Source organism: Buteo buteo, chromosome 12 (genome assembly GCF_964188355.1).
Source record: "Buteo buteo chromosome 12, bButBut1.hap1.1, whole genome shotgun sequence".
NCBI lineage: Eukaryota > Metazoa > Chordata > Aves > Accipitriformes > Accipitridae > Buteo > Buteo buteo.
In genome coordinates, this window is record NC_134182.1 from 12978112 (window position 1) to 13002236 (window position 24125).

Sequence of the window (24125 nt, forward strand, 5' to 3'; positions counted from 1 at the left end):
TTGCTCTCCCCTGTCACCATCTCAAAAGCAAAAATGGGTTGCTTGGTAAGTGCAGATGAAAGGAATGATTCAGGGTCACAGTTTGGTAATTCTTCAATGTTAATGGAAAGATCCTGAGGGATTTTCACTACAAAATAAGAGGGGGCTGGAGATTGGTAACATCTTCCAAGTGTTCAGAGGCCAAACTGAAGGAGAGAAAATTGGACTTAAGATAGAATTAATTTCTGTCTTTGAAACTGAACTTGAATGAGGTTTTTGTGAGTTATTTTCTGGATCATCCTGGTCCATGGAGACCTTAAACAGTCTCAGAGCTTCTAGGCAGCTTGTTAAGTGAATTCTGAAAACTGTAAGCTTGCTTATTACAGTTGTATCACTTATTGACCGTTCGTACTTTTAGTACAACTTTTGTAAAATATGAAGTAGCACACTCGCTCCAGTTTTGAACCAACCCTATCTTAGTTTTCCTTTCTCAAAATCTTTCACCCCTTTCATACTCAGAGGGCAAATGAGTGGAATTCTACCTCCTAATGGTCAGGTCTACTGTGGCACTTTGCAAGTGTGGTTCTGGACAGTGCATGTCCTTTTGCATCAAACACACAGGTTCTGCAATGATTTTGTGTTGTTGGAAACAACCCAGTATCCGCTGAGAATAGTTCATAGAAGTGCACCTTAAATCTGATGTGGCCATTCTCCTATTTCCTGTTTTCTTTCCTATAATGGACCACCAGTTCCTTCCTCCTACTTTTCTCTCACTTCCCTGCATAAACCTTCATTTCTGGGCCTGTCACTGCTCTGAGCTTCGCCATCCCACACTAGCAGCTTCATCCTGGTTTGGGTTTTTTTTGCACAGAGAGAATTTCATAAGAAACAAGGAACTGGAAAAGATACTTAACTTGCCTTGTTCTGCCCCTAAGCAGTAATTCCTTGAACTTCTTATTCCTTAAACATTTGTTTGACTTTAAGCTTGTCATTCAGTTCAGTGCATTTAAATGCAGAGGGAGGGGAAGGAAGGTGATTTCCTGTATTGCAAAGATCCAAATAGGCTTTGATTTCTTGATTCACTTTTGTTTTGAATATTTTTGATTCTGCTTATTCTTTCTTCATAAAAGCCTTTCTTCACATGACTGGGAAAATTATAAAATCAAGTTTATCAGGAACTAAGTATGCCAAAACTAAAATTTCTAGGAACTGGCTTTCTTGCACTCCTTGCAAGTAAGTTGACTGCAGGTTAATAATGAGGTGACAGCTACAGAATGTGGGAGGGGAAAATGAGCACTTTTCTGGAAGGGAGCCTTATTCTACACAAAGTTAGCAACCTCCTGTGAAAATCATAGAGGAATTACCAAATAGGCAAATTACTTTGAGCAAACCACTGTGTCATGTAGGTGCCACACTGACTGTGGGCAGCTAAAAGGAGGAGAAGACCTAGCTATGTGCCACCTTTGGCCTATTATGCTGTTCTGATCTGCTCATGTGGAGAAAATAATGTCTAATACTGCTTTGAACCTTCATGTATATAGCAAACTTAGTGACAGGAAGCTGTGTGAGAACTTGAGCTTGAAGTTCTGCTAAAATGCAAATAGGTGTTATTACAGATACCCACTACAATGGCACCTGTGTTGGTGTACCCACTAATCATGACCCATAAGTTCTCGACTGGCTCCTGACCCATCCCCAGGCAGAGTTCCATGCATCCAGCTGCTCTCTCAAATAAAGGGCAAGTCCCCTTCCTCGCTGTCCTTGCCTGCCCTTCCTGAAGAGCCTGTGTCCATTCATTGCAGGGCTTCGGTTGTGTGAACCATCTGACCATGCCTCCGTGATCCCAATGAGGTCATCTCCCTGTAACTGTCCATAGTCTTCCTAGCTCCTCCTGTTTGTTCCCCATGCTGCCTGCATTGTTGTAGGTGTTTCCGAGAGATACCAGAGCATACTGTGTCCCCAGTACAGGCTGGGAATGGCACTGGAATATGCTGTCTGACCATGAGGGCAGTCTTTTGGAAAAACAGGAAAAAGGGAGAGGCAGGTGGGTCAGAATTTTCTTTTTTTCTTGCTGGTATAAGAGAAGACAGCACACTCCTTGTGAAAACTACAACAGACAAGTCAATCAAAGCTTCTCCACTTGTGTTTAGAACCATGGGAAAAGCAGTACCTGCGAGGCAGAGATCTGTGTGACACTGCCAAGGATCTTCTGGGGTATGGCTTGGAGCTGCCAAGTGGATGGATGCTCCTGTTTTCCAGTGATGGCATCAGAAGGTTGTCCGTTCAGGGCAGTACAGCTGACCATCTGGTTTTTGGGACCCCTGCTGGTCTGTTAGTAAATGCACTGATAGGTGTGAGATGGAAGCATGTAGTTACTGAGTTTCCCTTGCTTCTTTTGCTTTCATGCTGGGGTGTGTGTGGGTGGACAAAAGGGGGAGCAGGCTTTGAGAGAGAGAAATAGAACCCGAAGTTGAAACTAAGGTTTCTTCTCTTTCCTTTCCAAACTCTTAAACTTCTTTTTTGACTGCTTCCCAAAATACACAGAATCTTATATGGTGCATGTTTAAGATGGTTGTTTCCTTGTACTAGTTACAGACCTGTAGTCCAACAGATGGGCAATATTTCTCTTCTTCAGTCTTTGCGGCTGAAAGAGCATGGTTTGAAGCATGATGCTTTGAAGCAGACAAAGACTTGAAAAGGGAATTTGAAATACTTATTTATGTGAGGAGAAGTGCATGCTGGTAAGTATGGCCAGTTGACTGTACTGATTTTATCAGGTTTGATTATTGTACTGTGCAAAGTGTATGAGATTCTGATCATGTAAAAGAAATCTCCCTTCATGAGGGTGTAGTTCAGATCCAGAATGGAGTTCTTTTTTATTCATACACAGACTTCAATAATACACAAGACTGGAGGGGACACTACTGTTTTATGGGACCATTGTGTTGTATCATTGGGCAGCCAGACAGAAGAAAATGTTCTGAGTCATTACCACTTTGGGCTGAAATGGAAAATATGATGCAGCAGACAACCGTAGCAGAAAGGTATGAATGGTTCAGTACATGGAGTACTGGGACGATTGCAAGGGTTCACAGCGCCATGAAAAGGGCAGTTCAGTAGTTCAGTGGCCAGTGAAACATTGGGTCAGAAAAGCAGGGAAGAGACGAGACCCTGAGGGCAACCACATTTCTCAAGTTGTTCGCCTTCAGTTGGGAAGGACAGCAGTCTGCGATGAAGCTTGTCTTCTGATGCACTGGGGGGAGTAGCTGTGGTAGAACTGATGAGGAACAAAACTAACTTTCTAGCCTAGCACTCTCTGCACAGACATGGGTAAATCTGTTTATGACATAAATACTGTCCTCACAGTAGTAGCTATGCATTTTCCTTCCTACAGCTGTACTGTAAGCCACATCATGACTGTGTTCTCTTCAGCAGAGATTTAATATGAGATAGTGTCAGAAGTGGAGAGCAGTGGGGAGGGAATCTGGGAAAGCATTTGGCAGCTGCACATGAATGAGAAATGCTGTTTTCTGTAAGCTTTTGATGTTGGGTGTTGGCAGATATCCCATACAATATGCAAACATAGTGTACTGGCCTTGTAGGGCTTGGGAGGTGTTGGAGCCAGGGTCTGTAGGCCCAGGCTTTAAAGTAGCACTGGAGGTGGCTGAAGAGTTTCATTAATTTGGGGTAAATGGGCAGTGAAAGAAGCTGCTTCCCAGAAGGCAGCAATATGGGTGGAGGAAAAAGAACTTAAATCTGAGACTGCTATATTTGTGCATGTATGAGTGCTGCTAGCATTGCTTTCCTCCTCCATTGCTGTCTCTAACCCTATACTGCCAGAGAGTACTGCTTTATACTTTTAAGAGGAAAGTATCTGGTTCTGTACCACTTTCTATGCAGCGATGCACAAAATGGTTGATACTCAGTAATGTTTGCCTGAGGCCGCACAGCCAAATTCCCCACCAGTTGCTAACAGGAAAGCTTTGTCTTTCGATAGCTACACAGTAGTACTTCTGTTTTAACAGCTTTGGAGGATCTTGCCATCAGTCGCCGGTTGCCTGGTGGACCAAGTGCATTCTTGTAAAGCAGGGCTACTTTCCAAAATGACCTGCTGTTTGAAATGCCCATTAATTGCAGGTCATTTTAAATGCTGCAGGATTGCTTGCTTGTCACAGTTCAACAGGCTGTAGATTCATCAAAAGTAAAAGAAGAGCACTTGCTGTAATTATAGCTGAGAAACAGCAAGTTTCCTCCAGAGCCTGGGCTGAGCCTGTGTCCAGGGTGGGTAGGGAAAGCGAGCTGCTCTTCTGTGCCCCAGTTCTGAATGATCAGGTCCTCTAGGAGAGAGAGGGCAGCATATAAATGTGCCAGCTGACGGAAATAATCAACACACAATCCACAAAACTTGTTTACCCCAAGGATCAGATTTTACTTTTGCACAGATTTCTCCTCTGCTGACTCCAGCGGTGCTGTTACTGAAGTGTTCCAGGAGGAGTTTCAAAGGCTCTGACCCTGCAGGAGCTGCCAGTGTTTTGAGAGCTTTTGCAGTAAATAGGAAGGCAAAATATCTTTCATTGAAGGGTTGGATTTCTTCTCAGGTTGACTCAGAATCTCTGCATGTAAATGGATTTACTCTTCCTCATGAAATGTTATTGGGGCAGATTTTCAAATTATGTCAGTTTTGAATGGTCAAACAGAAAATTGCCTGTTGACAGAATTAGAGACTATTTCATGTGCTGTCATAACATTTTTCTGTTAACCCTTGGCATGTTATTTTGACCAATATTTTCATGGGTACTTGATCATTTGTGCTTTAACTTCTCATTTTCCCCACTTGGTACATGGCAAACCAGACTTTATGTTGCTAAGCTTCTGATGCAAAATAGAGCTATGAGTACTAAGCACCTATAAAAACCAATGAACCTGGCCTTAAGAATTATAACTATCTATACTGGTGACCCAGTGGAAAACTCTGACCTTGGACAACAGGAGGCAAGACAGGCGTAAGAGTATATGATTTTTCAAGATAACGATGTAGATACCTAGATGTCAATGGCACCTAAGCAGGATGTTCAATAGAGAAAATCTAGATGGGACTGTAAAAGTTAAAATGTGAATGAAAAACTTTAATAGAGAAGCCTAGTAGCATAGGCTAATTCTGCCACCTTAAACCCCCTAGTTATTTGTGGAAACAACTGCACTTTCAATGCTGATACTGATTTTTCTGGTCCTGTCAGCAAGGAGCTGCAACTTGCAGATATGCAGTCTTTCTAGTGAGAGACATGACTGCACCTTCCCAGTATCAGCTGATAAGCTTAGTGCTGATACCGGTGCAACAACAAAACCATGCTGTGCTTCTGTATTGCTTGCGTGATCTCTGTGCTTTTCTGTGTTGTATCATTGCGTAGTGAATACACTGGGTATGCTGTAATTCAGACTGTGGACTTCAAAAATTACAATCAGACAAGTAAACAGAGCATAACAACTATGATCATCAATTCAAAACAGCTTGATTGGACCAGTGTCTTCCCATTAGAAAGGGAAAAAATCTCAACCCCAAAACAAAGAGCTTTTTTACTGATGGCTTTGTGCCTTCCACAGGCTGATGATGTATTTTATGTTATTGCTTGTGTTCTGAGTCCTTCCTACGATTTCTGATTTTACTGCTATTATCTGTCTGCTGCCATCATGGTAGTGTTAGAAACAAAATGTAGCAACATCTATAATTAGGGTTGTCTACACATTTTCCTTCTATTTTCCATTTGACTCATGTTCCTAACTTTCTAAATCTTTCAATTTCCAAGTTGAGATAATCAAGGTCAGCCATTTCTGAGAGCAAGGGTGGTGTTTGTCCATTTAACAAAGCAAGATTTTGATCTTCAGAGCAGATACATAAGAACAGCAGGGCTGGAAATTGAAATTTGGCAGCAAGAGAATACTCGTAGAGGAGAATTCTTAGAAAAAATCTAAGCCTTTTTTCAAGAAAGATACCAACAATACAAGGATCTTTAATAGTGACCCATTGGACAATGCTGACCTTGAAAGACACACAAGATTATGCAATTACTGAGCTAGCCATATACATAGTTTAATGTCAGTGGAAGTGCTGAATAGACATAAAAATTATATGTATTGCCTTCTCTGGATGAATCACAGGAGAATGAATCATGGAAGCGACAGGAAGATACCTGACTTCAGTGTGACTCAGGAAAAGATGGGCATGTTTAGCTCCTGAAAGCCACTGCTCTGAGGACAAGCTAAGACATATAGGCACCCTTTAGCTGCCAGTGCCTGTGGCCCAGCCTGGCAGGCTGACCACATCTGGGTGCTACGGGGAAGCACCCACTGGGAGAAGCAGCATGGGCTGGCCATCCAGCTGTGGCAGCAGTAGCATCTGGTGGAGGAGTGGTGCTGCCTGGAGCCCAGGGCATGTGTGAAACAGGAGCATCTGGGAAAGGGTGGTAGGTGAGGGACAGATTGAACTTTTAAATACTGGGCAGTATGTACCTACTGGGTTAGCTAAGCTGATCTTTGGTACCTCCGTCTTTGTAAGCTTGCCTCAAAGAGTACAGACATGGTTTTCTGCACAGTCAGTTCTATGATAGACCTTGCCCAAGCTGTGTTGCTATGCACAGGTGTTTGTTAGCAAGTCTGTCTGCCAGCCAAGTGTGACTTGTTGGTGTGTTTTGTACTGTCTAAAGTTGGAGGTTTTTGCATTATTTTGTTTGCTGAGATCCTTAAAAGCATCCTCCTTTGTGTCTTCTTTTGGGGAGTAAATTCCCTTCTGCTGTGTTCCTCTCTAGCCTGCTGTGATACTGGAGAGTGCTGTGTGCTCTTCATTTCAGGCACTGATTTTTAGATATGTGGGACTGGCAATTTGTGAGTTGATTGGTGAAGTCTGTGTGCTGCAATTAACCTAATTATGGGTTTGATTACATTAATTAAACTCTTGTCCTGGACAGCAGCTGTTTAATCATTTGCCTTCAGGCTCCCCCTCAGTTGGGGTCATTCTGAAACCTGCTGGTTTGGGTTGGCAGAATTGAGTCATGAGTGTGTGATACTGACATAAGTGTGTCAGCACCAACACTGTGCTGACTTTTTTCCCCTTAATCTTAAACTTTCTCTTATTAAAACCCTATTGTAAAACTTTAAATGTCATTGATCAACTTCTATACTGCTGTTCTTTGGAAGCTCTTGAAAGTGTGACTCTTCTCCAAGGTGGTGGGAGAGTCTTTTGCACCAGTTTACGCTAATTTGCCTTTTGGTGCACATGTGCACTTTGTGTTATGCTTATGGATGCTGTGCTGGATGCACAGACCCTGAGAGAAAAACTTAAGCCTGGCTTTGCTGCTGTAGCATTAATATATATATATATATATATTATTTCCTCCCCCCAGTACAGTTAGCTGGTTTGCATCACAGCTTGTTTTGGAGAGCTGTTGACTTGTAAAGGGGCAGGATTTGGGAGGTGAGCTACAATGAACTCCAGAATCAGCTTTGGCAGAACCAGCGGTGGCATAGCATGATAGGAAAGTGAAGGTACTCTTTCTGAGCTTTATGAGATATTCCCATCTTTGGTAGCCATATTGAAATGAGTGGTGAATTTTGGTGTTTCTGCTCTTTAGAAAGTCTGTAGAGATCTGGTGCAATCGGTAAGCCTGTGGATTTTCAGTGGAAAGCACTTTTAAAATTTACTTCAGGGTAGAAAAGAAATGTAGCATTTTGACTTCTTGGAAGTAGATAATAGCAGAGACTCACTGATTAAATCTTGCACTCTTCAGTTCTGGTTGCTTCTCCTTTATCTCCTGCACGGAGATATTGCAGTGGCTATTAATTCTCATTGCAGAAGTGTCAGTGTAGTGGTTCAGTGTTTGTCAGCTAAGGGGTACCTGCCTGATGCTCCTCTTGAAGTACCTATGAGGGAGAGAAGGACTTGGTCGGTGAAGAAACTCCTTTCCTTTCCCACTCATCGTGTTGTCTAGTTGTTTCTCTGTGCAAAAGCTCTAGCCCTTGGACTGACTTTATAGACCAGGCAACAGCAATTCAAACACACTGCAAATATGGGGCTGTTGAATGGGAGCCTGGTGACAGACTGTATCATTTAATGACTTGGTGGTTTGTGTTAGTTCTTCTTGAACTGAGTAGCTCTCATCAGGGGTACTCTGGCAGTAACTTAGAGGGAGCAGGAGGTGTGGACATGGGGACGTGGTACTAGTTTTAGAAATGAGATGCATTGCACATAAAGCCAATGCAAAGGGTTTGTGCCTAGAAGCTGAACAGCAGAGATGGCAGCTAGGTTCAGCTCAGCTGAGCACCTGTAGTCCAACCACACTTGTGTCCCCTCACAGCAACTTGTTGAACATACAGCTGTGAAGGCTGGGGTACATTGTGGCTTTCCTGAAAGCAAGGAGGAATGTAGGTCTTCCGTATGGTTTGTTAGCTGACAGAAAGCAATGAAGAAACAGATACTTCAGCCAGAAAGGACTGTAACTCTGGTGGAGTGAGTCCTATGGCAACATTGATGCTGCTACACCTTTTTCAGAATAACTCAGATCTTTTAAATTTGAGTACTTAAGCACAGGCCTAGGACTGGTTTGTCCACAGCCTTGTAGCAATTTATATATAATTATATAAATCAAATAAAAATTTAAATGTAATAATTTATATGCCTATAAAAATTTCCATGCTGATTTTGTAGCATGTTTTCATCTCCAGTCTGTGCAGAAAGGTTTATGTGACTGTAAATGCTGTGAAAAGGGAAACTGGGCAGTTCCATGCAAATGTATATTATATGGAAACAGACTTTCCTGATGCTGCCCACTAGCTTAGCTTTTAACGCTCAGGGAATAAGCAGAAAGAACTAGTGCAGGAACTATGTTGTCTTAATGGTAGATTATTGGAATTGGTGACACACAAAAAAGAAGGAATTGGGGGGGGGGGTGTATAGAGCAAGTATTTCTACTTGCTGAATACTTAAGTTTGCTCTGATTTTGGTGTTCTGGTCTTTTGGGGCACTCAGAAGCCCCATGTCGTTTGGCTTGTTTCAGCTGAAGATGCTCTGCAGCTTGAAGTATCAAGCCTCAGGTTAGAAAGATTGCTTTTCAGAACTGAGAAGCATTTTAAATTGATGGCACTTCTGCAGTGAATACCTTTCCAGAAGACTGAACAGCAGCAAGCCTACAGAAGCCAATTCCTTTATACGTTGCCTTATCCCTTGTGATTGCTGTGACGATTAAATAACTTCAGAGTAGAAAAAGTTTGAATGGCATTTGCCTTGAGCATTCTTGTGCAGTGCTTCTTTTAATGAGCTCTCACACTTCCAACTTGCAACTTCTAGTATTTAAAGCTTTCTCTGTGCTTTCACTCTTATTGTAATGTTGAGGAAGTGTTTTGTTTTTTTAAAGACTTTTATTAGCAGTTGTCCCTTTTGTGTGGAGTATGAAACCATGGATTGAGGCAAGTAAAGGGTTTATATTCATTACAACTTAATTCTGTTCTGACTTTAGTTTAGCTGGAAGTATATCAGACAGTACAAGGGTAGTATAATACAGGAAGGAAGAAAACCCGGATAATGAACACTCGGAAGATTCCAAGGCATTTTTCTAAACGCTTAACAAAATATTTATAGTTTTTCATTAAACTGCTGTGACAACACATTCCCACTATCACACTCCTGTTGGAAACACTAAAGGACATTGCTCCTTTTCTAAGGCTGACGTAGAGGACACTGTATGCAAGTACCAGCAGAGGGAGTCAGGACTGGGCATTAACTGCTGGAGATTTTCAGATCACAGTGGTCATCATCTGGAAGGGGAAACATATTCTTAATGTGTGGGGCGAAGTATGAAAAGACTTCCTTTAAGAATCTGCTGCTTTCTGAGTGATACACATATGTGTTTTCTCCCTGCTGCACTTTGATTAGAAACATGAAAACACAGTCCTGAGTGTTCTGGTTTGGGAATCCTGATGGTGATTCCAGTCAAAAATGGTTTACCGAGCAATTTCCTTCCTTCCTGTACCCTTCTCAGACCACACTAATATGAAGCATGGAATGGGGTAACATTTAGAACTGTTCAGGATTTCACATCTCTACCTTGTCAGTGGTAGAAAAATAATGTCAAATATGAAAGGCTCCTAGCAAAATAGAGCCACACAGCTGGGGAGGAAAAATGGTTCAAGATGTTGGCAGCATGCTCAGAAGAACCAGTATCTCCTCTCCTTCCAACTGCGGAGCAGTGATCTCTAGATGGATGGATGCTGTCCCTGATGGCACAGTGATTAGAAGAATTTGGGCAAGTGAAAATGCTCTGAAGAGTTTTGTGGCTGTGCAGAAGCTCTTGAAGCTCTTCTCTGCCAGTCTGCAGAGCAGCACACTGGACTTTATCCCTCCCTTTCACACCCTGGTGGTGACAACCTGTTTACTTAGGCTTTGTGTGAAGGATACTGTTAGGACCCAGCATTTTTGTTCTCTTTAGTGCCCTCTGTGATAATCTCTCTGGATTTGTTGTCTAGTCCCCTTGGCTTGTTCTAAAGTGTTTATTCTTTCATCTTTCTGGCTTATTGCCTAAGCTTTCAGCATTGAAAAAATGGAGAAAAGGAAATAAAAATAACAGAGTATTTGCTTTAAGATATAAAAAATGAGCAATTTATTTTCATTAGCCTCTAGCAAAGACAACATTCTCACCGTACTATTTGTTATTACAAGCACTGTGTTTCTATGGTCTGACTTGCACAGTCTAAAGTGTCTTGCATTGCAGCCACAATGCCGATACACTCTTCAAACAAAGCTTTTAGGAGTGCTTGTTAGCCACAGCTCAGCCTACTACTGCTGCATTTCACTTGTTGATCTTAGTGAATGTTGTCTTAACTCAAACAGTTTCTTCATTAAGCAGGCTTTTGGTACAATTTCTTTTTCCTGGAGAAACGGACATTCACCCAGAGACAGTGTTTCTGTTTTCTCCTGGGAGCTGGTTACCAAATGTTCAGAGAGAATTGGTGCTTGTTAGCCTCTAGAAACTGCAGAAGGTTCTGGACACAGAAAATGGATGTTATGGCCTGCAGAGGAAATAAGCTGATAGGCAAAAGGCAAAGCAAAAGGTGAAAAAAACCTTGCTGCTTATCTCATCAGTGCTGAAAAATGCCACAGGTACAGTGCGGGAGCCACTGGGGGCTAGTGCACAGGGCAGGGAGAGGACCTGGGCTGGCAGGTTTGGGTCGAGTTCCCAGCTCTGTCACACACTCCCCTGTGTGACCTTATGCAAACTGCTCCGTGTCGCTGCTTTGCCTGCCTCGCCTCTCTAACTCTTCACATCTTGCAGAATGCCTTTTACTCAGTGCTCTGCACATACCGTACCACTGTGTAGCTATTCCCTCCCTCTGCAGTGCTACTGAAGTGTGTCTTTTTTAATTCAGAGGTGCTAGTTTCAGTAAAGGCAAGCCTGTACAGAAAACTGGACATTTAAACTCTCTCTATATTTTTCACCAGTTCAGCTATCATCTGGTGCTTTGTGTTCCACGTTCCTAACCTCACCTACCTTCCCCTTCTGCTCCTCCATCCCCCCTCTTACTTATTTAGGTTTACATCCCTGTCCGTCCCCTTCCTCCCCTCCTCCAAGCTGTGAAGACTCCCTGTTCTCTTGACCATCTAATTTAACTTTGATTCCCTCCTAGTCATTAGGGTTCTCTATTGAGGCCAAGAAGGTCTGGCAGCCTCTTTGATGGGTCTGCTAAGCGGTTGATTTAAATTTTGCAGGCTGTGTGATGCAGAGAGACTGCTAAATCACTGCTCCCATGACAGGTTTCTGAAAGGCTGGAGGAAGACAGAGTATTGAATAGAAAATTGGAAGAGGTGAGAGAAAACAGGAGGGCAGAACTTCTGGAAGGAAGCATGAAGAGTAATTTTGGGCCAGGTAGATGACAAGAATTTGACAAGGGGAAATGGTTTAAAGAAGAGTGTGTGTGTGCGCATGTGTAGATGGAGGAAGGCAGAATAGGTGGTTATCCATCAGAGGGACATTTGTCAGAGGGAGCTGAAACCATGGTTACCGGATCCTGAATGCTCAACATCAGGAGTGATATTTAGGGACAGCTTCAAGAGGTGCTTACCCAGAAAATCTAGCTGTGTGGTTTGCAGGTAGACTCTGTTATTAAAAAAAAAAACAAAACAAACACACACACACACCCCCAAACCAAATGAACAAAACAACAAACCAAAAACATAAAAAAAAACCCAAACCAGCACTGTGGCTGTGCACCAGTCAAAGCATGTCAAGTGAGCTTGACAGAAAAATATTTTAATAGCCTGGTGCTCGTGTGCTGATTGATTACAGCAACAGATCAAAGATAAGTATTCTGTCAAGAATCATTAATATCTTTCAGCTAGTAGTAGCTATATAATATAAAAAATTTGAGCTGTTGAGAAGCATTCTATCCTTGCCTTGTTCCTAAGACTGGTAAATGAAAATTCATGGTAGCACACACAGCTTACAAACGGTTCTTCACTTCACATAGCTTTTAAAAGGTGAGCATGCAGGTTATTACCACAATTTGTTAAGTGCTAAAATGAGTTCCTGCATTTTCACTTCTTTATAATTTGATAACTTCAATGCTTGTGAATGACATGGAATATATTTACGACAATTGTTTGCCCAACTCCTACTGTTAGTCTCCAGTTACTGTATGAGCTCTAAGATCTTCTTGTTGCCTCCATCAGTGGGAAGGTAGAATTTAAGAAGATCTGGTAGATGCTACTTAGGTGATAATATATGTGGCAGAGAATTACAGAAGGCAAGTTCTTCAGTGCTTACACAAGGGAAAGACTTGTGATAACTGCAAAAACTCTTCTAGAAATCCTCTGATGTTGTGAAAGCAATCCCTCATCTGAAAGAATTATCAGGGAATGCTTCCTTAATGACTGCTTTGGGACTGCTGCAGGATTAGGGTAGATCCAGTGTTGTGTCAGCAGAGAGTGGGGATCTGCGCTGTCAGGACTTTTCATTTTGGAATCCAAAGATCAGGATTTAAGTTCAGGAGGAGCCATTGTTCTCATATTATGTGCCCTGTATCACAGTGATGAACAGATGATGACTACTAGGGCTAACTGAAACTGAGATTCTGGCTACTTTTACCAATTGCTACAGTCACCTTATATTCCTGTGGTTCCTAAGACTTTGTTGTTGCACACATGGGAAATCACTTAAAACAATATTAGAAATTATGTTTTTCCTATGATCTTTTAGGATTGCTAGGGTAGTAGTAGGTGTTGTCCACCTGCTGGGGCTGGTCAAGTAAAGCTTCCCAAAGCATGCCTGCCAGAAAATGCATTAGTTTGTGGAGAGGTGAGAGCAGACAGGTCTGTGTTTACGGCCAGAGATATCTGCCTCTCCCATTCTAATCAATTACTTCATGGTTAAAAGGCCCCAAGGATATGGAAATGTTGGGTACATATCCCTGCTGTATTTATGGAGACTGGAACAGGTCTAACAGTAAAACCTCTTTTCTTCTCCTTTCTCTTTCTCTCAAAATACCCAGTAACCTTCAGGTGAAGGAAAATGGGAGACCTGAGTTTAGGTCTCTACTCTTGCGCTGAGATTTGAAATGCAGTCCTGCTGTATCCCAGATGTACACTGATTGCAAGGGAGTATGGTTGCAGTCTTCCCTAAATCGTTCTTCCCTAAGCAAGGAAAAGCTTTGTGCCCCTAACTACTGGATGAGGCTTGTAGCTGCAAATTATTGACAGAGTTATTTCATTGCCTTTGAGAGTCCTCTGTACTTTCTGTTGGCCAGCTTCAGCTTATTACCATCTGCAAATGCCATTCTTGTGTGCCTCACGGGTTCAGGCGCTGCACAAGTGGTATAGTTCTCTAAAAAGGTCCCAGTGGCTTATTACTACATCATTACTTCTGACTGTACAAGTTTGTATATGTGCAAATTTATTTGCATTTTGTGCTGGCTTGCTAACAAACTCACCAAAGCACAAAACGCAGCTACCTGACATTTTTTAAATGTCAAATGATTTCTTTGTAATGTTTACTTTAAAAAGAAATCAGGCAGTGTCTCTTATGTAATGACATCTACCCCTTAATATAATGATGTATCTTTTTTAGAAGTTAGGTGTGGAACTCCCAGCTGTATGCATGCTTACCTTTACTGTTGCTTTTAGTCCTGCTGAGTTCTAATAAAACAGCAGAGTCAGCCTGGAAGACAAGCATCTTCAAGTTTGGAGCCAAAGGAACAGTAACGATTACCCATTTCTGAAAGTTAGTCTGTAACTCTCTTCACCACTACAGAGAAAAGTATTCTTCTCACATGCAGTCATCCATGGTTTCTCATTAAAAACCCAAACAGTTGTTTTGGTTATTTTTTTGATAAGCCATATGCATCTTCACTAACCTGTCTTTTCACTCATCAGTAAAGCAGGCCCTCTAGAGAAGCCACTGTTTTATGAGCTTTTCCCATTTCACATTCCTTTACATACTGTATGCACCTATAGATTTTGGTCTGCAAGCATATCTGTGATTGGTGTGTGGGAGGAGCATGACTCAGACCTTGTCATTCCAGTGACAGTTACTCTTTAACTGCCTCAAATTAGTCTTCGTCTGTGAATGTCATCTTTATCTCAGACCTCATTGGTTTACTCAACTTAATAAAAAACTTCAGTATTCTGATTTGTGTTAAACACCATTAAATATTTGTAACTGTTTAATGACAGCAGAAAAGGGAAGCTTTTGGACCAGTTTGTCTTTAGGTTTGTTTGGGAAGCATTTGAAAACCCTGTATGGCATATAGTCACATAACTTGTTTGTACTTGTTGCACCCAGAAGTAAAAGATGTGCATGTGCAAGACAGGATTGGCAGGTCATTCAGTGTTGGCTGAAGAGCATCTTGCAGTCATTCTGTGGTTGTTGAAGTAACAACATGCTGGGAGCCTGGCTTACCAAGGTTATTGCATCAGAAACTTCAGACTGAGCTGTGGAGAAGCAAAGCAGCCAAGTACAGCACAGTCCAGTTAAGTGCAATAGCTTTAGGGGCTTCATTTCCCAGCAAAGTCAATCTGAACTGAGAATTAATTGTTGTCCTTAACTCTGGTATCCATTCATCCCGTCAGGTGCAGCCATGCTCTTAACCCTAGCTGCCTGGCCTGTCAACTGAACAGGCTTGACAGCTCCTCGGTGATTAACACAACCTCTCTGTGCAGCCAGTGTCTCCATCACTGGTTGGTTTGCAGTGTGACTGCTTGGAGAAAAGTCAGCTTGAAGGGTGCTAGTGAGTGTAAGCCAGGTAAGCTACAGGAGACCCAGGCTCTGACTCAATTACACACTTTCTGTTGTTTTAAGGGTTTTGCTTAACTAGTTTTTGGTTTGGGGATGATGCAGTCAATCCAGAGAAGTTACTTCTCTCTGGAATCTGTGGGATAAGGGATGTGCAATTTTTACATCAGCTGGCTGGGTGAGACCAGCACTCTACCACCCACCCCTGGTTCACTTCATGATGAAACCGAACTACCTTCATCCCACCCTGCTTTTATATTGGGATAATTTTTAGGCATTAAATTTTTACCTTTTATTTTGTTCTCAGAGAAGGCAAAGCCTAAAAAAAGACTGTGATGTACTTGCTACATGGACAGCAAAAGCTTTTGTAAGTCAGTGAATGATAGTTAGTGGTCGAAGAGAGCTGCTTTGTCTCAGTATTTCTCCTAACTGTGTCCTTAACTTTAATCACAGGCAGACATGCTCACACCTATGGAGTAGTGTTTAAAGCCTATGTTTAAGTGCATAGCTGTGTGGGGAGAGATTTGAAGGAATCAGACAGGACGGGGGGCACTGCTGAGCTGAGGTTTTAAGCCTAATGAGAAGTGAGATCACTGCAGCCTCAGGGGACGCCTTAGGTCCTTCCTCCTTGTAGTCTCACTGGTGGATTCAGATCTGAACATACTTGGCAAGAAATGCAGCCAACTACCAACTTTCCAGACAGGCGTTCTGGTAGGAGTAGAGGAATCTACCTGAATCCATTTATCATTGGGAACAAAGGATTACTCTAAATATCTCACTCGAATGTAAGATACCTTAATTAAATGAGGTCTGGAGCAATGACCAAAAGTCATCACACTGGAGAATGCTGCTTGGGCAGTTGTCAGCAAGTGACTTCAGCCATCAAACTTTTGTGTTGCATCAACAATGGGGGGAAGTGCAGTCTAGAATTCAGTATGCGTAAGTGCTGGATAATGGCTTTGGTGTAGAAAATTCAGATCCAGTTCTGAACTCTCAAAGGCCACAGGTAGGTTATTGCAAAATCAGGCTCAGGAATTGCCAAGAGGAATGGGCCTGAGTCAGCAGTACAAAGCCCAGGAGAATGTGTGGCAGTATTATAGGGAAAGGGCCAGAAAGTTTGAGTAAAAGATGATGTCCTCGAGCCTCTCTAGATTTCCTTCCTGCAAGGCTTTGTGGAAAACATCATACAAATCATAGAGGAAATAGGGTAGACAGAGGAAATATAAAAAGTTTGTATGTAAGCAGTTTCACATGAAAAGATAACAACTTTTCATTTTTTTGCACTCCTTTCTTGAATCTTTTCCTAGCTGTTTTTTTTATGTGTAGCTCTATTTCAGTAATAGATTTTTAAAAAATGAGAGTTTGCTTCTAATTGGGAGTAACCATTTCAGATAAGTTGAGGGTAGATTAAAAAAACAGCTTTCAAAGTAAAAGCCTTCATATTGGTGCAAGTCAGTAAAAACCTAGAAGCAGTATCTGGAGATTTAATTTTAACTAAGTAATTGAAAATGGCCATGCATTTCTCTGTATAAATTGTAGAAGAAAAATGATGCCCTTAAATGGCTCAGTCGTCATTTAAATGGTGATCTGTTCATTAGTGCTGGGAAATGAAATGGAAATCCATTTCAATTTTCTAGACAATTTAAATTTTATTGTCCATAAAATTCTACAAAACAGTAAAATAGTGTGCTTTCTTGCACATTGCAGAGGATTTAATCAGATTTTGCCATTTTAATAATTCTTATCATGGTAAAACCCACTGGTGAATACATTGACCTGAAGTCATCCCCTGTTGATAAGTGTCTTACTGGTGAGTCTGGCCTTGTATGTTTGGAATACAGATGGCTTTTGCAGCTGTAATCTGTTTGTACAGTTAGTTTCCTCTTGATAATCAAATTGGCTTACGCTAGAACAAGGCTTAGCATTCACTGAAGTACACATGCTTAAAACATAGAGCATCATCAAGATCCTGCTCCACATTTAAAACCCTTTATGACCCTCCTGAAAATGTTCTGATAAATATCTTGTTCCTTTACAGGAATTTTAGTTGTTTTAACTAGTTGTGAAAATCAGTATGTTTCCTGGCCATTCTGTCTTACCTTATTAGAGATGAACCTATCTTGTGGGGGATGAAACATGGAGAGGTAACCGGAAAGCGCCATTTCTGTGGAATTATCTTCCTTTTTCTCCGGTCTTACCTTTGAGTAATCATGCTGACGTTTCCCCTTGCAAATCTTCTTGCCTGTTGCTCTTGCTTTCCCATATTGTTGTATTTTGACTGAAACAAAATTTGATTCCACAAGGAGCTTTCCGTGGACTCACTGATTGAACTGTAATGGTTCTTTGAAAGTCTTTGATATCGAGGGTTAAGGCCTTAATTTCAATGAATTACTAAGCATTACTGTGTTTGCAGTTAGTCATGGCTATCTGGCAGGTTTAAGAATTTACCTGTAAGTTGATGCAAAACATGTATCTTCATATCTGGTTTATGATGTACCTTTGGATGTAAAATGATGTTGCCTCTTTGTGTCTAACCAGTCAGTGGAGGTACAGAAATACTGATGCCTTCAGATAATTTAAGTGAGAAGAGTCATGTGCACTCATTGGTCTGCAAGTGCTGTTTGTTTATAGAATATGAACGTGCAGCCCTGTTTTCCTGAAGGTGAGAGAAGCTCGTGGTTAGGGATTTCAAACTCTACCAGCCTGAAGTCTCTCTGTATCCAGGATGTTCTTAATTCCTTTCAGTGTCATGCATGTGTCATTTTCTGTTGGCTTCCCTTTACAGCACAAATGTAATGTACAACCAGACTCTTCCTTAATTTTGCAACGAGGAGCTTTCTTGCAGGGCTGATGCTGAAGCTTGTTTTATTGGCTTTTATTCACTTCGGCTCTGATTGCTCCTCTGATCAGTTTTGGTCTGTGTGTTTTCCTATGCTGTTTATCTCAGCCCAAACATGCTGAAGGCATAAGCAAAAATGGTTAGAGATTTGTGCTGCCCACAATGCCCAGGCTTGTGAAATTCTTGGGAGCCAAACACCTGCGATTGCTGCTACCAGCTGTGTGGGTGCTACCAGATCAAATCAAAATAAAAAAACTTCAGTTTTGAAGCATCCTGAGGGATGCTGGAGTTCAACATCTTTGGAAGGTTTGGTGTTTTACCAACACTTATCTCTCTTCTTCCACATTAAGCTTTAAAGTGGCAAAATGTAAGTGGTTTCAAGTCCCTGAAATAACAGGAGGTTATTTGCTTGTGGGTCTGTGCTGCTGTAGTAGCAGTCTGCTTTTATTTTGTAGAGCTAGGAAAGGGTGTGAGGAGAGAAGCAGTGGGAGCTGTTTGTGGTGTTTGTTCTATAGCTGTTCTTAACTCTTCCCTTTCTGCCCTTACATACTGCAGACAGCCTATTTTAAGGTGCACAGATGTTTCTACTACTCTAGTCCTTGGTAGTTGCTTAAGTGGCTTCTTAGACCAGCTGTTCCTTTGTTTATGTCTCTGACTTTCATTTCATTGCAGTTCCTGGTTTTTCTGGTGATGGGAAGAGGAAAAAAAAAAATCATGTCTCTGATGTGCTGTTGTTTAGCCCTTATCAACTGTGTCCTCATTGGTGGCCTATCCTTCTGCAGGGGAGACATTTTCATTGTAGCTGGAGCCTGGTGTGGTCCTTCTATGTCCTGTCTGTTGTCACAGGACGATTTCAGCAAATGTGATGATGAGTGTGAGAAGATTTGCGGTAGGATTTGACCAAGAGTTTAGCAAAATTTGCCATTGGTTTCTCATCTTTCATCCTAGAATTCAAGTGGTTCTGCCACGTAACTTGATGTTCATGTCCCTTAAGGCCTATTCAGGCTTTCTTCTTTGCTGTTTGCCATTGAATTGATTTTTAGACTTGCTCAATTGATAGTAGTGTGCCAGTTCTTTGATCTTTGCCATTGCTACTGCCTTGCTTTTGCTTGTGGGGTATCTAAGCTGAGGTGCAAATTACAAGCTGGTGGAGTGAAAGAGGAGGGAGGTGGAGCAGTGTATTGGTTCAGTCTGGGAGAATAGAGAGCTGTGGGAAGAGCAGGATCTAGCAGTCGCTGGAACAGCATGGGGGACAGCTGCTCTGGGAATTTACTTTCACTTCAAAAAATGTCTTTTTCCCCAAGTTGTGAAATTCAGGAATTGATGTACATGCTAAGAAGATAGTAGCAATTGTAATTTGTTTTATACCACGTGAAAATGTTATGTAAATATATTGTGAAAATTCATAAAGTGCATAATATTAATTGACCTATCAGGTTATGGCTAAGTTGTTTCCATTTATTCTTTACTAGCTAAATGAAATGATATCTCTATACATTGTATTAATAAAAATAAAAGGTAGAGAAAAGATTAGAAATAGGAAACTTTATAATATACAACACTTCCTAAGAAGTAGCAAATTAAGCAGCTCTTCATCTGTCTTGATAGAAAATGGGGCAACCTATTTAATTCTGTACTATTCTAGAAGGTTATATAGATACTTGATAAGTAAATCTTGCTTTAGATGCTTTAGTTTCAAGTTGCAAGACTACAAATAACAATTCTATCTAAACTAGTGCTGTAAATTCATTGATAGATACCTTGTTCAGTTTGGTATTTGGTTGAAGACTGTAATTAACAGTTCAGTGTTTTTCTTTTAACTGCATGCTGTCTACCCATAAGTAGGCATAATTATCACTAATCAAGACCCCTAATCTCAAGCAATTATAAGCTCTTACATTGTTCTAATTGCACATTTAAAAACAATGTGTTTTTCTCATATAATTGTGTTATAATCCATACAATTATTAATTTCTGCTTTTCTTTTTATCTGATCAATGTTAATTTTGTGTGACCTCACAACGTGTTATCTGAAAAATGCCTTTGAAGCATGCAATTTTTGTGGTTAATTTATGGTTATGTTTCGTCTTCAGTGAGAAGTGATATAGTGCAACAGGTTTTCAAGGCTGTGCTTTCTCTTAGCCATCTACGAACTCAATAATTTGTTGTGAACTAGGAACTTGTTAGTGAAACAAAAGTGCAGTTATACATTTAAATCATCTACTGTCTGTAAATCCAGGTGCTTGCTTTTTGAATGGTATTTAGATTAGCACAGGCTGCTCCTTAAGTATGTAAAAGGCGTTTGTTTTGGTTTTTTAATTGTTAAGTGGAATTTACATGCAGGCAGACAGACTTTCTGGATCAGCTTTCCAGAAAGTGAAAATGGAGGCAGTTCTGTTTTAGAAAGCACTGCAAGTCTTGGGGGCAAGATGTAAGAAGTTGTTCACTAGTTGATGTTGGTCTTACTTGTTGCTGTATAGGTTTTATGCACACATTTTGTATGCAAGGGCTTAGAACGAGTGCAGTTTGAACAAATCATCATCAATCTGATGATTCATCTCAGGAACCGCATGCAGCACTTACATCTGTAATTGGGGTAATTGCAAACCTCTCATTCTTACAGATAGAAATTTTTCCTCTTATAATTCTAAAATGAGATCCCAGATCTTTTACTGTGGTAGCTGAGACCTGCACTGACTTGTATTTATGTCTCTATTCTTATTTGTTACATCATTAAAAGTAGCAGATGATTTGGTGACCTTTCCAACCTGTGTCTGACCTTCATGATTCACTTGTGCGGGTAATTGGCTATTGAAATTACTATGCTTTTATCTTTGACGTTATTTAAACACTGGTTTAAATGGGGTGACACAGACTGCATTGTAAATGGGTGGCCACATTGTTGGGGACAATGTGTTTTTCTTTATCTGTTGTCAGAAAAGAATATTAATGTAAGGGTGAGGGGCTCTATCTTTTCTGAGGGATCTTGACATTCATGGAGAGGAGATGTTGGAGATTGTGCTCTGTCATAAATTGCCCAACTGTCTTCCTGTAGTAGAGTGTGTGTTTCTGAAATCTTTCTTGGCCTGCAGTGTACTGCAGTGGGTTCATTTCATTATTCCTTTGAAAAGAAGGAAAGGCACACAGCAAGCTATTTCTGTGCAGAAGAGGTCAATGTTTAATATGCTGAAGTGTCTACCCAATATTAGGCTGCAAAAATTGTTGGTTTTAATGTGTCTTTAATAGTAATAAAGGGGTTAGCTAATGATAAATTAAGGATTGTAAATTTGGGGATTTTTTAAAAAATAAAAAATTCATGTAGGCAGGAATAATTTTTCTTGCCAAAATAATTGTCATAGTGGAGCATAGTAGCTGCAATTTGCAGTGGAAATTGCTCTAGGACTGCTCGCCTCATAATAATCAAAGTGAAGAACCAAATTTCTGTTTTTTCTTTAGGCTTCATGTAGCTGGGACAGAGTAGGGACTGCATTTTACCTTTTCTGGCATAGAGCTATACATCCCAAGATACTGTACCCTCAGGTCTCACTGTTCGCCAGAGAGCAAGAGATAGTTGTATGCACACAAGTATGGTTGCCCAGAAATCTGCAGATAAGAATTTGCTTGGGACCCTCTTCCTAAACTGTCACCTATTTTCAGCGCTATACTGGCTGGCAGAAGAACAACGTTTGTGGATGCCTTGTGCTGCTGCAATGTTCTACCGGTGGGACTTTGCAGTTTTGGAGGCCCTGGGTTCATGTTCTGTTAGGGAACCTGGTAAAAGTCCATGTAAGTAGGGCCTAAGGCAGCAATATTGTAGGGTTGTGTTTGCATCTGCATAACAGAGAGCAAAACAGGACATAGTTAGGGAAAGGTAATGCTGTTCAAATACAAAATACTCATGGTTTAAGGAGCATTTATAGTAAATCTTTTTTTTAAAGCATTTCTTCATTCTTCAGTACTCATTGCATCAGAATTCCCGGTATCGTTTAGCTCAGGCACAAGTTAAGTTTAAACAGAGAAATAATCTATACATTTCTGGTCACTGTATCCCTATTCGTACTCTCCACTTCTTTTTAAACTGAGTTTCCACATTTTTATATATATTTTTATACCTGTCCATACAGAGCGGTAGTTAGAAAGGGGGACAGCTGGTCTCTACAGGAACTCATAAAAAGAAAAGAAGTTATACAGCATCAAGAGGGAATTCTATAGAGCATCAGGAGTGTAAAGGCCTTGAGTAAGTCTAAATTTAAATTACATCTCTTGGTGATAAGGGAAAAGACAGTTCTGTAAGTTTCTTTTGCACATTATCAAAGGTTTTTTTTGGTCATAAAACCTTAAAGCATTTTAGTTGGCTTAAGGATATCTGCCTGTAACACTGACATGAATAAATAGCTGCATTCTCAAAGGAATTAATGGGATGAGGGAATTTTTTTTTTTTTTAAGAGGGGGTGAGGGAGGAAATAAACAGCAAAAAGGTGTATTTAGATAAGGCAAAATATTTTTTTATTTTTTAAAATTTCCCTTCTCAATTATTTATTTTCATCTTGAGTGGAAGAGATATAATACGGACAATTTGGTGCCTGTTTTGGGGGATAGGAAATGATAAAGAGGAAGAACTTCCTCAGCAAGCCAGAGCACTTACTGGTGGTTATCAGTGCATCTGCCATCTGACTGTTCGTCTCCCTCTACAGCCGGCCTCTCACATATCACTGACCTGATTCACAACATAGGAAAACTCCACTTGAGGCTTCCAGTCCTTCCCTTTCCTTCAGGGCTGGATTGGCTGGAAGAGCTTCCGCCCCAGCCTCTGCAAGCCGTCAAAAGGTGACCACTGAGGCTGCCACCAGCCTGCTGTTCTGTCTTGGGCTTCGGCAGGCGGATCTTCTCAAGTCCTGTGTGTTTTCATCTGCTTCTCTCCACACCTGGAAATACTGTCTGTTTTTTCTCTCTCGTGTTTATTCTTAAACCCATCCTGATGAACCAGCTGGCTTCATAACTGTGTTGAGCAAAGTCAGAAGGGCTGTGCAGCCGTCTGCCTTTGAGGGCTCGAGCTCTTGCCTCAGGCCTTGCTGTTCTCCTGCCTGAAGAATATAAAACATAATGCGAGTTTTTATGTATTATTAAACTTACATCTATAAATCACTGACTATGGTAGCTGTTTATTACATATTCCATCTTCTGCTTTGATGCATTGTTGTTGTCACACTGAGGTGGGTAATGATGACTCGGCTTACTACTGTGGTAATGCACTTAAAGCTTGGAAATCTGTCACTGATGGCATTTCAACACAGGCGCTATAAACCAGAGATGAAATTTTAAAGTATTTGCTGTCCAGCTATTTGTCTTAAAATTCTGGTGTCTTCTATTGTGGTTCTGTAAGGGTTTGGATACTACTGAATTGTTTGATGGACAATGACAAATAGTTGTGTTGCAGGAACTCTGTGTTGCAGGACTCGCCATCACAAAAGTAGGTGGTGGTCCTCAATTTGTAGTGCTGAAGGTGACCTATAAAGTGCTTGTGCTCGTCGGGCCTTCCTAACAAAGCACTGATATTGCATGAATTTCTATGGGCCTGGCAATTTCCTGTCTTACAGCACAGTGGGACACAGACTGATGATCACAACTTATTATGTATCATACCTATTGTTTTCCTTCTTTTTTACAGCCCTTCTGTATGCAACCATTTTTGGTAATGTGACAACCATATTTCAGCAAATGTATGCTAATACAAACAGATATCATGAAATGCTGAACAGTGTCCGGGACTTTCTAAAGCTCTACCAGGTCCCTAAAGGACTGAGTGAACGTGTGATGGATTACATCGTTTCCACCTGGTCAATGTCCAGAGGAATAGATACTGAAAAGGTAAGTTAAGTGAAACTGCAAGGAAAGAAGTCACATCCTGAAAGTATTTCATGAAAATAAACAGGAGGTACTTTCTTAGTAAAGAAGACAAATATTCTTTAAATAGTTCCATGTAGTACCTTCCCTTAATTTTAAACTTTCAAATACAGTATTTCAGCTACTCTATCATA

At 41.0% G+C, this 24125-nt stretch overlaps 1 protein-coding gene across 1 annotated transcript in view; it reads left to right on the forward strand.

Moving 5' to 3' along the window:
• The window catches only part of KCNH1 (potassium voltage-gated channel subfamily H member 1), a 180890-nt gene that overhangs the window by 65543 nt on the left and 91222 nt on the right, over positions 1-24125 (forward strand). Inside the window, exon 8 of the mRNA XM_075042027.1 lies at positions 23756-23955. Coding sequence (XP_074898128.1) covers positions 23756-23955 — 200 coding nt within the window. The remainder of the gene's footprint in view (positions 1-23755; positions 23956-24125) is intronic.